Source organism: Juglans microcarpa x Juglans regia, chromosome 5D (assembly GCF_004785595.1).
Source record: "Juglans microcarpa x Juglans regia isolate MS1-56 chromosome 5D, Jm3101_v1.0, whole genome shotgun sequence".
Taxonomy (NCBI): domain Eukaryota; kingdom Viridiplantae; phylum Streptophyta; class Magnoliopsida; order Fagales; family Juglandaceae; genus Juglans; species Juglans microcarpa x Juglans regia.
In genome coordinates, this window is record NC_054602.1 from 8,946,834 (window position 1) to 8,964,713 (window position 17,880).

At 35.5% G+C, this 17,880-nt stretch overlaps 2 protein-coding genes across 4 annotated transcripts; both read right to left on the reverse strand.

Annotated features, from left to right (window-relative positions):
• Positions 1 to 499: 499 nt before the first annotated feature.
• Positions 500 to 4,702, reverse strand: LOC121264255 (50S ribosomal protein L4). Of its 3 annotated transcripts, none has more exons than XM_041167365.1 (9): positions 4,542 to 4,702; positions 4,067 to 4,223; positions 3,874 to 3,935; positions 3,579 to 3,705; positions 2,980 to 3,128; positions 2,172 to 2,279; positions 1,949 to 2,068; positions 1,067 to 1,201; positions 500 to 916 (listed from the first exon to the last, which is right to left on the reverse strand). In XM_041167365.1, the coding sequence occupies exons 2-9, from the start codon at positions 4,176 to 4,178 to the stop codon at positions 815 to 817; spliced, it is 915 nt and encodes a 304-aa protein (XP_041023299.1). In that variant the 5' UTR covers positions 4,179 to 4,223; positions 4,542 to 4,702; the 3' UTR covers positions 500 to 814. The 3 variants fall into 3 exon arrangements, with proteins under 3 accessions (XP_041023299.1, XP_041023297.1, XP_041023298.1); XM_041167363.1 differs by having other exon boundaries at positions 1,067 to 1,240; XM_041167364.1 differs by having other exon boundaries at positions 1,067 to 1,240; positions 4,067 to 4,254; positions 4,542 to 4,683.
• A 3,839-nt stretch (positions 4,703 to 8,541) lies between these two features.
• Positions 8,542 to 17,263, reverse strand: LOC121264256 (chromatin remodeling protein EBS-like). Its single transcript, XM_041167366.1, has 5 exons — positions 16,928 to 17,263; positions 16,497 to 16,839; positions 15,774 to 15,842; positions 12,494 to 12,632; positions 8,542 to 8,842 (listed from the first exon to the last, which is right to left on the reverse strand). Exons 1-5 carry the CDS (start codon positions 16,998 to 17,000, stop codon positions 8,816 to 8,818), a joined length of 651 nt encoding a protein of 216 aa, XP_041023300.1. The 5' UTR covers positions 17,001 to 17,263; the 3' UTR covers positions 8,542 to 8,815.
• Positions 17,264 to 17,880: the final 617 nt, after the last annotated feature.

The window sequence follows — 17,880 nt, forward strand, 5'->3', positions numbered from 1 at the left end:
AATTTATATATACATACATATACATATATGTATGTATAAAGAATGATAAGCTGCATACTTCCACAGACAATAGGATGAAAGGAATATGGGTTTAGTAGGAGAGACTGCGGTCATTCACGGAGGAAATGAACAGAACTCAGTTGTACTCGCTTGACTCATGGAATAATGCTAAAGTTTTCAACGTCAAAGACACTCACTCAGATCAAACATACAATGCGTCTCTGACCGCCACGGATCACTTTCACACCAACCAGACAAAGTTTGAACTTGAAATCATAACAAATATTTCTCAGACACGCTTTGACCTTAGCCAGAAGATCCACAAAGCTATTGCCATCTGAGCTAAAAGATAACATCAGGCTGCGGTGCAATATCAGGAATGAGGAAGCTCTTTTTCCAAGCCTTCAGGTTTTTATCAGCCATTGTGACCTCAAGTCACTGTTTCTTAACTTCCATGCCCATCACTTGTTCGTATTTCAAATGGTACAGAAAAATATGATTCAAGAACAAAAGTACTTGCACTGCAACGAACTTTTTATAATGTTAGCCTGTGGCACATCAAAAAAACTTGCAGAAGAAAGTGAATTGCCTGCCTTTCATCGTGATTTAGGATAGCAGTAAATTTTCAAATGCAAAATTCTCAGCTGAAGATTCAAGGCCAATGCACAAGAAAAATCAACCTATCCACCAATGGATTTCCATATTTTGACAAAAGCAACGCACAAATCTGTTCTGAATTCCATTTCTTCTATGAAAGAGAAAATAATTCATATTCTCATCTGAAACTGTAATGTAGCTTGTAAAGTGGAGTGCTTTAACGGTTAATTGGAGTGTGCATCCTCTCAACAATTTTGTTTACTGCCTCCCGGGACATTACCAGTGTGTCATGAAGCAGGATGCTGTAGACATTCAAACCCTGTAAAACATGGGCAATAAGCATCAGCCAGCGGCATTGCCCAATTTAGCTGGTTATGTATGATAAATCTTTTTCAACTTGGTAAATTAAGTTGATAATTTTCTTACAACTGATACACGGCAAGGAATAAGGATCGGAAGAGCAACTTACAATTGATGGCAGTACATTTGCATAATGTAGATTTTGTGTAGCCAACTTCAACTTTTCACCTATGGGGCCGCCATCCACCAGCAGAAGTTTCTTGGTGTTCTCCATTTGCTTAACATAATTCACCAAATTCTTGGTCTTATGTGTTGGAACCTCCAAGTCATCAAATACTAGAAGCTGTACATTTGCCAACTTTTTGAATTATGTCTCCTTAATCAAATAGAACAAAATATTCCAGTACTTAATACATGAAAGAACATGCCGAAAATACGATTCAGGCACTTTAGTTAAGAGAACTAAAAAAAATGAAAGATCTTCATATGCTCAATAAGGAAATTATCATTGATATTCAAGAATTATCATATACGCTAAATTGGTGAAACAAGATTTATCCAACTAAACCAATCAAAGTCAATAAAAGGCTTCTTGGTGGTATTTTTCAGATGAGAAAAAATCAGAAGAATTCCTGAAAATTGACCATAAAAGAACATATGTGCTACACTTGTGCTTGGATAAGCAGAATTTGAGCTTCACCAGAGACATTTCCATTATTTCTGGAGGACATCTCAACCTCATCCCAACTCTGAATGTTCACTCAACTTTTCAAAAGCCACCAGGTGGTAAAGTTCTGAATTGACAAGTGACTCACATTAATCTTCCTAATATCACCCAAGTAATCGCAAATACTACAGCACACAAGCATAGAACCTATTAACCAAACTAGTTAAGGACAGAGACAGAATACAAGCTGAGGACAGCTCATACTTTCTCCAAGGTCCAAAAGAAATTACCACATGTTGATGTTTTCATAATTAAATTCCAAACTACAACTCTAATCAGTGTAAGCCAGAAACAGAAAATACTCGGAAGGAACATGAGACATGCCTTTCCTTCTGCTGCACGAGCTGTCAAAGCAATCTTCAGCCCAAGACGACGAACCTTCTTATTCAGCTTAAAAGCATGACTTCGTGGCTTAGGGCCATGCATAGCAGCACCACCCCTAAACTGTACACGCCCATTGAATTCATTACGGTCCATTGAAACACATCTAAATTTCTTAGTAACAATGCAAACCTTCAAATCCATAAGCACTAAGCAGAGAAACTACCTGGGGTCCACGCAATGTTCCATGCCTTGCTCGACCAGTACCCTTCTGCCGCCAAGGCTTTCTCCCAGTGCCACTAACCTCGCTAATGGTTTTTGTTGAATGTGTTCCCTGCAGGTCACTCAATCAACAATAAGTCTTACTGATATCCACATGCACTTCATCCCCATGACTCACAAGAGAGCATTGATAACCTTTTTTCCCTCTTTCAGACCAACCATATACAATTAAGGTTGAGAAAGCTCACAAGGATCTAAACATTCAAAACCCAAAAAAAAGGACAGGTGACAATCTAGAAGAATTTGATCAGTAAACTTCCTGTAATGCAAGAACCCAAAGGCTTGATATCAAAGATATGCCTATTCAAACAGGAGCAATGCTACACAACCTCCCCAACCTCCACACCACATTTTTTTTTCTAAATTTTTAAATTTTTAAATTTTTTAATATTTTTTTAATTTTTAATTTTTTGAGTTTATTCTTTTTAAACTAATTCAATTTTTCTATTCATTATTCATATATTAAATATTTGATAAAATAAAAAAAAAATTAAAAAAAGTGTGGTGTGTGGAGGTTGTGAAAATATTGCACTTTGAATAAGAATGAAAACTGGAATTCACCGATTGCAACAATTGCAGGACAGAATGCAGCCACACTATTTCTTACACTTATTAAGGTATCACTAAAAAGTATGAGTATTAACCATGGTTTTGTTTTTTCTATTTAATGCTACTTATACTTTTACATTAATACCATTAGTGCCATTATAACCCCATGCCACCAAAACTCGAAAATAATGATCAATAACCACCTGTTGCCGTTTTGCAAGCTGCCATCGCACCACACGATGAATAATATCCTTCCTAATAGGCACGTCAAAAACATCGCCAGCCAAAACCATGAAGCCCTTATCTTCATTATGAAAATTTGTTACTGGAATGACCAGGTCCTGATAAAGTCCTACAGCACATTACATTAGTTCATTAAAACATTGTATAGAAACATCAAATTTGATATCAGTAGCAACGCTCAAATTGTTTGGCAAGTTCATCCATTGCCACAAGATAAAATATAAGAAAAAAGGCAAGTAATGGGAAGGAAGTCAAAATAAACATAAAGTAAACAAACATGTTAATTTATCAAACTACCCAAAAATTTAACAGCTCTGTCCGTAATAAAATGATAACTCTAATTTTTATCTGTTATAAAAAAGTGCACTTTAAAAAAAAAAACCAACGTAATTATATGAATTTTAAGCGTCAACCTTCAACAAACTCTGGTGCTTTGCAAGAGAAAAGGGCTATTATCATATCTATTAAACGTAAACAAACACATGCACACACACATGCTCAACAAGAAGTATGCTTCTTCTAAGCTACGCGTTACTTAATGTTAAGGTCTTCCTCCTACCTATACTACGCTCTGCCGTTACCACAGGCTTTGTAGACAATAAATGAGAGGGAAATGCTCCTTCACCCGATTCAGGAGTCAGAATGGAAGTTGAAAGCCATCTATTCGCAAGGATATGCGATCCAACCTACAGTAATACATACAACATAGGCTTGTAAATAAAACGCCAAAAGTACGTTAAGCAAGCGGAGCCCAACAAATTGGCGTGTTGAATATACGGTTACTGTGTACATTCTATCGGTAGTAGCTTTTAAAAACCAACAGGGTGAGCAAATAAAATGTAATAAGCATGAACCTTTGAAAGACAGGAGGATCCTGAAGAAAATACGTTATCCCCACGAAGATGGTCGCACAAATCTGTTAAGATAGGGAAAAATGGACAAATAAAAGAAAAATTAAGATTTATAAAGCCACAAAAGTGACCAAAGTTTGCAATCTAACAAATAATGACCGACAAAGATAAAAAAATAGATGCATGTCTCCCTTACAATGATAAGTACGAAATGATCGACATGTGATAGTTGAAGAATCACAGCGGCCAAGTGCATATAGGGACCCAGAAAAGGAGCGTAAAAGCTTTCTGGATACTGAAACCGCCATATACTCCAATGAACTAGTAGAGACTCACCCCGAAGTTTATTCCAGCTAAAAAGGAAACAAATATCTACCTGTTAATCTACAATCCCAAAGATCAGTTTTCCTCGAGCCCAACTATAAAATACATATTTTTAAACCTTGGAATCCAAGAATTTACTTATAGTGCTAAATGTGCACTGAGGCATGGCACGAGAGACACGAAAAGACTGTTTAAAGCGGATTGATTGGCTTATTTAACGTTATAAACCACACCATTTAGATTGACTTCGAGGCGTTTGAGAAAATTCCGTCGAGAAAATAAAACTATAAAGTAAAATAGAAAAATTCCTGACTACCAAAAGAAGAGGAAAATAGTAAAAGTGGTACCATTTCAAGGTCTTGGCTTGGAATATTTCCGTTCAAATTCTCCAGAAGATTGATGGCCGTCGATGCTCCCGCCGAGAGTGTTGAGGACTAATTAAGGAGGCAAGTGAAAGAGAGCGAGGGATCTCTGCGGAAAACGAAGACCCCGCAAGCACGTCGAGTGGGTGAGGGGCCTCAATACATGAAGCCCATTCCACTTTCACTATGGGCTTTATGGAAGATCAGAAAGCCCAAGTAGCCTTTTACATCAGAATCATCATTTGTTCATGACTCAAAAAACAGTTGATCAAGGTATTTTCTTATTTCTAATAATTCATTTGTTGATGACTCGAAAAAACATAAAAGAAAAGGAAAGTAATGAAATATTTAAATTTTATCAATTTTCTCATAAATAAATAATTAATTTTATTATGAAAAAAACATATGCTATATTGTTTTCCGGTCTTCTATATATTACCGACCTTGTTTGTTTTCACAATTCCTCTCAACTCATATCATTTTATCTCATCTAATTATTATAATTTTTTTAAATTTCTTTACAAAATAAAATAAAAAAATTTAAAATTTTTAAATTTCAAAATAAAAATAATATTAAAAAAAATTTTAAAAATATTTTATTTAATTTTTAATTTTAATTTTAATTTTAACTCATCTCATCTCATCTATAAAAACAAACGAGGCCATTAATCAGTGTCAGCATTGAAGTTCTCGTATTTTTTTGGATTTTTTAATATAATTCGTACCATAATCATATATTTGAATATAATTTTTCAAGAGTCAACAATTTTGGGTCCAGTCAGAACAAGGGACAAAGCAGCAGGAGTCATATTTGGGGGGGCCAGATTTTGATTTGTAGGGCTATTCCAGCATCAAGACAGAAAAATCTCCATACCTTTTTCATCGGCCTGTCCATATCAACAATGATTTTTACAGAAAACCCCAAATAAATCGACTATACGGCCAGCATGCACTTGCAAGTTGGAACACATGAATGCAATGCCATCACACATGCAAGACTCGATGTTGACATGAACAAAGCTGGATTAACCGAAGCCAATAAAGAGGAATTAAGTACTTTGTAGTTATAACAATATTCCTGATATGGTTTAGAAGTGTTAATTATACAATACTTTTGCATCCTGTTATGCAGAATTATCATCTTCATGGCATTGTGGGCGAGATGAGATATCCATGGAAAAGGGATTGCCCAAGACACTGTTCATGTAACACTGGGGGTACTGGGTAGCATCCATCACTACGATCAAACTGCATATCTTCAGAACAAGGCTTCCAATGCCGTTTTCTTTGATTGATGAACCAGTTGTTTATAATTTGCTTCTGATCCTGGCCAGTTGATTCAGCTGTTTTTAATTAAGGTCTGCATATTAACTTCGCCAATGGGCATTAATTAACTTGTAGCAATGTAATTAATTTCTTGACTAAGAAAACCATCAAAGCTAGCAACTTTTAGCAAAGAAACATATGAAAAGTATCTTTTTTTCTTTTCTTTTTTTGTCTGGATCTTTATGAAGTACTGGGAATCAGTCTCGACTCTTTCTCCTAATTCGCCGATAGCACACTGCTAAAGTTTCCACAGTGAGGTGACCAGCTTATAAACAGCAATTCTACTTCAAAAAAGTTAATATATATATATATCCAAATAGTTATTTCGTACAATTATCATGTAGTACTGCTTGTAATTTATATATTAGGTAAGGATTAACATTGCCCGAGTCAAGTCCTACAACAGATCATAGATGACAGACCGTGCACGTAGTCCCTGTCGTCCATAAGAGATCAAGCCATTGAAGACAACGGGAACTCCAGTATTGGGCTGAACCAAGTAGTAAGGATATTGATTATAGTACACGAAGTTGACAAATGGCGGACTTGAAAGCATCTTAGATCTCCGCTACTATTCCACCATTTGTTTATGGAAAAATTATAAAGTATTTTCAGAATACGGATGACGTGCAATGCTGTTCAAATTGTTTATAAGCATTTTGGACAACATGCATCTGGCATCTTGAATCCATGATCTACTACGTACTTTGCTTCAAGCACCACAATATGACTGCACCAAATTAAATGATTAAACCTTTTTCAAGACACAAACACAGTATTAATAGTCACAGTCGCTACTGCAAGTTCTCACGCATTCACACACACACACACATATATATATATATATCTTAAAAGTACGTAGGGTACGTTTTTACCTGACATGGCCAACTGCATCAAATTAGGGTGAGAGGAAGTCAACCGATGTATTAAGAGTTTCAACCGCTTCAGCCCCATCTGAGAAGAACCTTACTAGCTTATCATCAAAAAACTTCTCCGTTACAAGAACTAGCTGGGAATCGAGGACCGTTTTACAATCTCATCAATTATTAGATGTAAAAGGATCGATCTCATATATATATATATATATATATAGGATCATAAGCCAAGCTTGAGGGAAGGGGTCGATGCCAATCTCTTTGTCTGCATTTCTGTCCATACTCCTGGTAAACCTTGGAAATGAGGAGTGCATGTTGTCGTCGATCGTCGTCTTCGGCAGCGGTTTGGCTCCTTAATCTCTTTGCATCAACTTCGCTCCAGGAGCATATTATCTTTCAGTTTTCTAACCGGGAGCTTTTTCAAAACCTTCAGTTTGTTTTTTCGTTTCTATATATGGAATATATATATATGAAAAATTCTCCAGAAAAAAAAAATAAAATAAAATTATAAGTGTGGGGTGTGAGAGTGAATAATAGCTGATTTATAAAATTCTTATATCTACTCTATTATAATAAGTGACTATCTAACTATAAATAGTAACTTTTATTATTTTTCCGTTAACTCCGTTAATGTCCGGTTTTACCAAAATGCTCTTAAAATCCTTGACCATTTGACGTACAGCTTCCTTGTTAAATTTAACGAAGAATCCTGTTTTACCAAAAGGTCCTTAAGACCCTTGATCATTTGACGTGTAGCTCCCTTATAGAATTTAATGAATAATCATGTTTTACCAAAAGACCCTTAATAGCCTCGCGGCGCATATGAATTGATGTCTCTTTTTCATGTTATTTTTGTTCTGACAGTGTACTCATTTTCTTTTCTTTTTGTTTCAATTTCTTTTAAATAAAAAATTAATAATATTTTTATTATTATATAAAGAATAAATAGATAATCCAATATGGATGTAAACCAATACTCATACTTTGCTGAAGTTTAGATTTTTTTTTTAATCTTGATTTTTTTTCTTTCTTTAATCTTGTATTTTCTTTTCCCATACAAATAAGTTACTGATTTTTTTATTTTTTTTATTTAAATCATTATGTCAAGTGCACTTTGGGACTAACGCATCCGGGACCGTTCCCTAGTGTGTGTGTGTATATATATATATATATATATTATATGCTCATATGAATATAATAAGAAAAATGAATACTTCACTATTCGTCCATGCAAATTAAGAACCATAATGGTTCAAGTTAATAATGAAGTATTCATTATTTATTTAATAAGGCAGTATTTTATTCTCTTCTAAAGTTGCTGAAATTGACCTTATAGAATTAGTTTATTTTACTTTTTATTTATTTATTTATACAGATTTATCTCCGGGGCAACAATCTTCCACACGTGAGAGACTAACTGGAACACAAAATTCACGAATATTCAATACAAAAAATAGTACTTGTCATCACTTTAACCATATTCTCAATACCTCTTTGATGTAACGTTAAACGATGGGTAAACAAGTAACATTGATCTTACTTTCAATAACCCTCTTCAAAATTAAATTTTACCGATTCAACATTTATCACATCCTCTTATCATATATAAAGTGTGAGAAGTAGTACTTATGTGACATAACCTCAACTATTTACCAGCAGGGATGTTCAGACCTTCCAGCTCATCCCATGCTGGCCAGAAACCATAAACGTATGAACCTCATCTTGGAAAAGTTATCCAACTAAATAGACAATGAGAAAGCTGCTATGATGCAAGCCACAATCCATTACTAGAAGTTCAGAATCTGGCTTCTTTTTCACTTAAATGCCTTCAGCTCAATGTGTTCTTCTAAATCCACAGTTGAACTGAAATCTCATCTTTTTGGGAAGAATGAAAGAAGTCCAGCATTTTAATTTAGCCTAGCAGAGATACATATATCTCTGTCAAATACACAAGTTACTAACAGGAGCCAGTCTACGCTGTACATTCCACAAAACAACACTCAAAGAGCCGCTTCCTCACGCAAATACTTGTCTCCTCCTGCAATCCCTCAATTGTGGTCATCTCCTCCGACGCTTGGGCTCCACCTGTGAAGGATTAAGAACATCATCAATGAATAAAACTACCAAGGGGTAAAGAAAACATTCTGATGCCTCTAGCTAAAATCAATAATATGACTTACACATTCTAGGACTGTATCTATCTAGCATTGCTTTTTTTTAAATTACTGATCCCAATAGAAAAAGTCAAATCAATAACGGGGTATTTTCAAATTACCGACTCCAGTGCCTTCAGTTTCCAAATAAACGAAACAACCATATCAAACATGAGACGTTTCCAAATAACAATTTTTATTTTCTATTTTTCTGGAAAATCCACCAACATTGAGCCTGTTCTCGCCTTCATATCATACATATGGTGGATAAAAATACAAATGAGGAGAGAGAGAGAGAAAGAATGGCAGGACTGAATCAGGTTTTAGGATTTATCTTGATAAATATGAAACAAGATATTATAATATTTTAGCATCTAGCAGTCCCAAGCAAATCCATAGTTCAAGATAGTCTAACAAATAAAAACACAGAAAGGTCACGAGAACAAAGGTGTGCATGATACTGTAACAGGAAGGCCCCATTTGGATTCAAAATTGATCTCAACTCATCTCATCTAATTATTATAATTTTTTCAAATTCCCACACAAAATATAATAAACAATTCAATTTTTTCAAAATTCCAAAACAATAATAATATTAAAAACTAATATTGTAACAATATTTATTCAACTTTCATTTCAACTCATCTTATCTCAACTCACTATCCTAACCTCATCTAAATAAACAAGGGGTTTCATACGAGACCTTCCACAAATAATGTGCAGCAGATTTTAGCATGAGTGAAGAAAATCTTAGCTTGATCTATGACACCAGAAAGAACATAAAAGTGGAATACTACGTGTGTTTACCAGAGCTAGACAAGCATATAATTAATGCCATTGCTTTCATATTAGAGTACTATTACAGATACAAATAGATTACACAAAAGTAAACTCACAAACAAATGTGGCTTCATGTGATGCCTTAGATCTACTTTATATAAAAAGTAACTTTACATTAAAATGTCATGGAAGGTATTAACAGTGTTATAATTGAATATAATGACCAAGACAAAAGGAGCTCAAGACTATGAGATTAACGGGGAAACAACTGAAAAAAATCCCCCAGAAACATTTACTTTGAATTATATATGATATTAGGGGGCCAAACGATTTTAGTTAAGTCAGAGAGATGTTTAAGAAGCAGGTCAGGGGACATTTATTTTACCCTAAACATGATGTTCACCAGCAAATAGTGGCCTCCGTAGCACCACTTTTGCAGTAGCATTTCAATCACTACATCTGATCTCCTTGACTCTCCAACATAACATCTTCTTGCATATGTCCAAAATGGCATTTAGGATGATAAAGACAATGGGAAAAATGAGAAATCAACAATAGGGATTGCCGGATAAAAGTTTGAAGGAGTGGAGTTCATCAAGGGTAGTCTAATATTATATCTTCAAGAAATTCAGATATACAGGTTGTTGAGTAGATGCTTTCCTTCTAAACATGCATTTAACCACTAAAAAATATATAAAATGGCATTGTTCAAAGATTTTTTCTTTCAGAAAAAAGGGTACATGCACCCACTGGCATTGATATTTGGGAAAATATTCGAGATCTACCTCCTATTCCAAAAAGAATATTCTGTAAAATAAGGTGCCTAATTATTATACACGCTAATTTGTTTTCCCTAATTTTCCTTGCCATGGGACCTGCTTGGTAACCGTTATCTAAATTTGCTTTGTATGGGTTATCTATCAAGGAAAAGAACCATTTTCACAAGGTTTGGGTGACCATATGGATCACAAAACTCAAGGTCAAGATAAAAGGAAAGCCTCTGGCATTTTCCCAAACATCGAAGGAGCCGGGTAAACTATTAGTAAGTGATATCTCTTCAAGTCCAAAATTTCATAAGTTTCCACATTCTCGATACAATCGACAGAAGCTGTCATCAACGGGAACCAGATGGTGATCAAAATACTCTGAGTGACCTAAATCAGTATACAAAAGCAGAATAAAATATAGCTTGGTTGACAATTTTTTAGTATCACTACCATATATGTAACCATTTTTTTTTTATGTCAGGGAATCTCTCCAAGGCAAGGCCCTTCGGATCCACCCCTACAGAGTAAATCCCGGTCCCGTGCACCACACCCTTGGAAGTTTCCCTACACGGAACTGGTTAAATCGCTAGCTTTTCACCCATGAGGTGTTGAACCTTGGACCTTGAAGGAAGTGATACCCCAAGACCAAGGCCTTCACCACTTGGGCCAACTCCTTGGGGTTCATACATGTAATCATATAAATCTCTAATGCAACTACAGTGGTGACAATGGGATGAAAATATCTAAAATGAAAAAGGAGGACAGCTCCGAATAAAATAGGATATATATATATTTTTTTATGACGGGGGAACCACTCCACGGCAAAGCCCTTAGGACTCACCAATAGAATAGGATAATAAGACAAACAAAACATACCAACTTAGATTCTCATTAACAGGAAGCCCAGTATCTTTTTAATTGGTTATCAACACTACAGAAGCCTCAACTCCTTGCATTTTCATTTGCAGAAACCGCAACTCAAGAATTGAACATCTATTTTGAATGGAATCTGTAGCCAAGTGAGCATACATATTTAAAACCTTTAAATACTCCCCAATTTACTTCCAAAACAGGTGCCAGTACTTGTTAACTTATGGTTTGTGTGTTTAGTTTGTTCGTATATCTTTTTTTTATTGGTAAAGAAGAATTTTATTGATGAGAGAAGTAGGCATGGTCTAAGTACACGGGACATATACAAGAGCAACACTTATGCTTGACTGTCTAGAAATACAATGCGGTCATGAATATTCATGCCATTATATCTAGTTCTTGGGACAATAGAGCTCTTATTATAAAGGATTTGTCTTATATTTTTTTTTTTTCCTTTATAAACTGGAATTATGAGGGTGATTTCTAGGAGGGCAGTGGATCTTTTAGCTTGTTGGAAAGACCTTCCAGGCAACCCCCAAATGGACTCCATGTGGAAAATAATTCCTCTATGTCTCATGTGGTGCATTTGGCTTGCAAGGAATGGCAGGAGTTTTAACAACCGGGAATGCTCTTTAGAAGAATTTAGAATTTAGATGCATCTTTTTCCAAATCTTATTTCTTTGGGTCTCTGCTATTGTTTTTAATTGGGCTAGTTTTCACGATTTTCTTGAATCCTTCTCTAGATTCTAACTTGTAATTACGTGTTAGCTATTGAATACTTTTTGTGTACTTGGGCTATGCCTCATTAGTTGATTCAATAAAATTTTGTTTTACCTATAAAAAAACATTTTTTTTCCTTTATAAACAAGAAGAATCTACCTCCAGACCAACTACACCAAACAAGAGACATCCACCACGGTTCCAGTTTCAGACAATATGCACCTTCTCTTTCAAAAATAAAAACCATGTTTTACTTGAACATAATATTTCTCAATTCACTCTATTTTCTTTGACCTCTAATACGAAAACCAAACGAAACCATTAACCCAGAAGCATGTGCATTGTGCATCATGCACAAGCTGAGATGAGAAATGTAATGATGCAAACAAAGACACAACATGCATCTACAATTATGTGGAATTAAGAAAACAAAGTATTCCTCCCACCTTGGCATCAGCAGCTGGTGATGCTGAAAATGTAATCTGGGGTTTTTTACCATCCTCATCAGATGAACATTCAGAACACACAAAGCGATCCAATTTTTTAGCTTCTTCAATGGTTGTGCCCACACAAGCAGGATGATACCTATAAGGCAAAGGTAAGTATTGCAATTAGTTTATGAGCAAGTGATTTGAAATTCAAATTCAGCATATCAGAACTCAAGGCACGCCAAATGCAGTGTAACTTTGCAACATCAATAGGAATGGATTTTCCATTTTCTACAGAACGAGTTATCATTCGTCAGTCCAACACTTGCAAACGTTAACAGAAGAAAACTAATCTTTCACAACATGCAACTTAGCGCAGTTAATCTAGGGGTGGCAATATGTGACACAATCCTTAACCTAATACGAACACGATACGAAAAAAGCGGGTTTGGGTTGGCCTTAACGGGTTCGAGTCAAAATGGATTGACCCGTTAAGACATGATTGCTTAACGGTTCACTAACGGGTCAACTTGTTATGACCCGTTAGGAAAATTGAATTTACCTTTATACCCTTAGACCTAAAATTCAAAAAACCCCTAAGACTTAAGTTCCTAGCCCGCCCTCAGTTTTCATTTTCTCAAATCCTCAAACCTGTCTCGACTTCTCAGTGTTCTCACACCGCCCCCTCTATGTCTTCGACTTCAGTCTTCAACCCAGTAACCCGTAGCCCATGGCGCCGCCACCGATTGCCCACGCAATAGAGTCACGAGTCCGTAAGTTGTAACGGTCCCACGGCGCCAGGCCCATGCCCCGTCGCCCACGGCTCACGAGTCTCTCTGTCTCAAACTCTCATGGTGGCCCAAACCGTCAGTGTCCTCTTCACACAGGGACAGATCCGTGGCGTCCTAGCCTCCAAGCCATCGGTCTTTCCCTCTCCTCTTCTTCCAGATATCCACAATCCACTATAAGCCAATTTCTTTTCTTGGGTTTCCACTGCAAGTCAATTAGTCTGCACTGCTGCAGGAGCCTTTGCAGTAGAGTACTACTGATTTGATAGTATATCATGCTCGACTGGAAATTGTTTTAACTTTTAACCAGTACTGTAGCAAGTAGTTCGTGTCTCTTTAAGAACCAACAGCTCCCATTTCTTGTTCTGATAAAAGTTCATTTTAGGGATTTATCTCACACCTTTCTTACCACATTGCAAAACTCATATTTGGTCGATAGAGAAGGAGTACCTTACCTTACAAATTTGAACCATATGCTTTGCTTTGATGTCACAAATTGTCTCACCAATCTGGAAACCTTAATTATTGTTTCATCTTAAGAAATTAAGTGATCACCTGCTAGAGTTTTGTTTATATATGTATATCGTTGCTTGTGATTTGAATTACGTTAAGAAGATAAATAAAACGAATTATATAATTTGCTTTGAAGCTGTTTGAAACATATGCATGCACTTTGTTATGTTGCAATATCATATTTAGTCATATAACTACCTAATTAACCGATTTTGTGTTAACTTCTTGTCTCATGCTGTGACACTGCTTATGCTAGCGCACAAAGAATTAATATTTAGAGGAGAATCCCATACAAGCTAGGACTCAATGAAAACTGGAAATTATCAATCTTTTATTCTAAAAAGGAAAGAAGTTTATTATGAGAAGGGAATTAATATAAATAGGAGGACTATACTGAACAAAGTAGCTATAATAATTGGCATTCATTTTTCCAATTGAATCGTGCATTTTGAGATGTCTTCCCTGATCTGTTTGAGGAGACGATCAAACAAAATAGGAGGACTATACTGAACAAAGTAGCTGTGTATTGTTGATTTAATGCGCAATTGAAGTTGAGTTTTCTTGTAATAATTTGTAAATGTAAATGTAATAGAGTTATCTGGGACTTGCAAAGGAAAAAGTAAATTTAATATTTGTTCTTGTTGTTTGTTGTTAGATGAGTAAAGCAGTAGGCGAAAATAACGATTTAATTGATTTGGACCCGTTGGACTTGGAAAGTTTTCAAAACGAAGAAGCTAAAGAAAAACGAAGGAAACGGTCAAACGCATGGAGTTGTTTTGAAATGGTTCCTGATTCTGACAAAATGATGGCAAGGCACGAGCCAAGTGCAAGATGTGTGGAGCTACTTACTTGGCAGCGAGCAAATATGGAACCGGAAATTTACAATGTGTGTTTTACTTATTATATTTGGGATTGTAATTTTAATATTATTACAATGTGTGTATCATATTTGTGTGTTTATCATATTTAGTACTGTTGGGATTTTAATGTTGATATTTTTATTATTTAGATTGTAATTTTAGACTTGTAGTTAGTTTTTTATTTTTTATAGATATTGTATATATTTTAATATTTATATAAAATCAATCAGGTCAAACGGGTCACTATCAGGTCTGTTCAACCCATTAACGTAAACAGGTTGAAACGAGTCGTATCGTGTCCAATCTATTTCGTATTCACTAATAGGTCAAAATAGGTCGTGTCGTGTCGTGTCAACCCGTTATCTTAATGGGTCGTGTTAGGGTTTGAGATTTTGACACGAAACCCTTAACGGGTCGTGTTCATGTTGACCCATTAAGTATAATGTACATGTCCTGACATTACATGAATACGACCCGTTAACACGATTTGATACCCCTTTAAAAACAAGAGCAAAAAAACAACAGGATGATGACAAAAAGCATAAACAAGACAGAGAGATATAGACATATCTGGCAAAAAGAGGACCAAAATAGAACAACTAAACATCTAGGTTTCTGTTAGTGGTGTTTCACTATTTGCAAAAGGAAAGTTTCCTCTTACTTTTACTTAATTTCTTCTTTATGATAGCTGGATTGTAGATTGAGTATCCCATCCATGTGCTGATCATGTCTAACATAAAGTTCTATCATCCATTCTTGTTTTGATAAGTAAACATATATAATTATTCTAAATCACTAAGGTCACAACCCAACTGCTGAGTAAGATTGCATTTGGGTAGTGAGGTGATCTCAAACATTCTGTGAGCAGTAGTGAAAAAGTAATGATAGAATATTGAATAGTAGTGAAAAGTAGGTGAAAGTAATAATAAAATAATGAATAGTAGTGGAGTATTCTCTATATACTCTACTACCCAAACTAGCCCAGTGTACAAAGGATAAGACACCTGATTAAGAGAAGATAGGGAACAAAAATTCAAAAACTCTATAAAGGAAGAAAAGTGGGCATCATTTTGGGAGATTGTCCATTCAAACGAGGAAAACAAAAACATAATAAAATAAGAACCTACATCAACTTACCAATCCTTGCACCCCTCACATTGCACCATGAGGTCATCTGGGTTGTAAGGCATCTCACATTTGCAGTACCTTCAGGAAAAATGCCAATAAAAATCAGAACCCATCAATGTACTTATCCAAATCAATACAAAAAGTAAAAGGAAAAAAAAAAAACAGATTTCAACCAAACCCAAAAGTACAAAAACCAAGCTCAGAAAATCAGAAGCGGGGAATGAACGAGTAAGGCGATTCATGAAAATTTGAATCAGTTATTCTAGTCTTAATAAAAAATATATATAAAAAATAATATAATGCAATGCAAGCATTTAAAATAATGTACAAAAGAATTTAAAACATGAATTCATAAACTAGTTTATATAAGAACATAATTTGAATCTAAATAATTTCAATAAGCATATAATTCATGTATTTGAGCTCAATTATCCTATTTTTTTGCCTTCAATATTCTCATGTAAGAAGAAAATAAATACCATTGACTTATAAGGACAAGATAAGTGTATTGTTTTGTTCAGTCACAAATTTTAGTGCACAAATACCATTCTTTGAATCAGCTAGAATCAATTTTTTTTTTTTTTATAAGTAAGAAGTAAGTTTCATTGAAATCGGCTAGAATCAATTTGAATCAATTGATTGAAGTGGTTGAGTGAACGACTAAAAAAAAAAACTCTAAAACCAATTCGCATTTCGACCTATTCAGTTTGAATTAAACCACAAAAAACTTACACGGCCACTCGGTCGGGAGTGAACCCTCCAGTAGCAGCCTTGTACTCAAATCGGCAATAGTAATCTTCAGCCCCAACATTCTCAAGCTTGGTGTAGTTCTTGAACGAGTGAACGGTGCACTTCCCTTCGATAGTGTGGGCGCTCTGCACGTCATAGTGGTCGGACAAGAAGAGTTCCTTGGCTCCGTGGAACTGTCTCCGCCCTCCGATTGACTCCTCGGGCCGATAGTACCACCTCACCCTCACCTTCACGTTGTTCCGACCATCCATCTCGATCTTCTCTATGCGCGCCACATATGGGGGCTTACCCGTGTCCGATGGTCGCATCAGCACGCAGTCCCCAGCTGCCAAAACCAACCAAAAAGTTAAAAACTTTGAAACCCAACAAACAAAAAAGAACATTTTTTGAAAGGTGGATGTTTTGGGTTTTACCTCTGACAACCTTGTTGGTGCCTCTAATGGTGTAGGAATCTATGTCCCTCTTGCCAGGTCTAGTTTTGGCCATTGAGTAGGGTTTGTGCAGGAGAGAAAAGGGTAAAAAACAAAAAGATTCAAAATGTAGGGACCGTGAGTCCGCGAAGAGAAAGCAAAATATAAAGATTCAAACCTGGAATGAAAGATTAGTTTTAGAACATAAATTTAAGGGGGAGAAGAGAAATGAAGAGAAACGACAGGTCCTCTTCAATCTTCATGGAGATGGAGGAGGACAGAGTGAGCGTGACGCTTGACCTGGGAGTAATAGTGACCTTTCTCTATTGGTTCAAGCCTTCGATGCAGGCGTCGTCGTTTGCCGTCCCATTTTTTTTTTTTTTTATCAAAAAGCCATTTTATGATAGTCTAGCCTTTTTTCTTTTGAAATCAAGGTTGTCGAGGCGATCATTCTCGCCTTAGTAAAGATATATTATATAACGAATTTTCGACCCAATTGGTAGTTGTATTTACTCTCATATCTGAATAATTAAATAATTAATTACTTTTGGAGTACGAACAAGCAGTACTTCTATCTAATCATCAATTAAAACTAATATCTTTTTTTTTTTTTAAAAAACTAATATCTGAATAATTAATTTAAACTACTTAAAATATCGTGATAAGATACAAATATCACATCATCTGTAACACTGGATTAATTAATAATTCTACTATTCCATGACAATAGATGTCCAAAAAGAAGTGAAACTTGAAAGTGAGATCTGAACTTGTCAGAGCAACATAGTTATCACAGTAGGCATCGATTGGGATGACTTATTTTGCCAGTTGAGGTGATTTTTCTACTTTACAATTTATATATGCATATATGTATAAATAAGGATAAGCTCCATACTTCCACAGACAATAAGATGAAAGGATATGGGTTTAGTAGCAGAGACTGCGGTCATTCACGG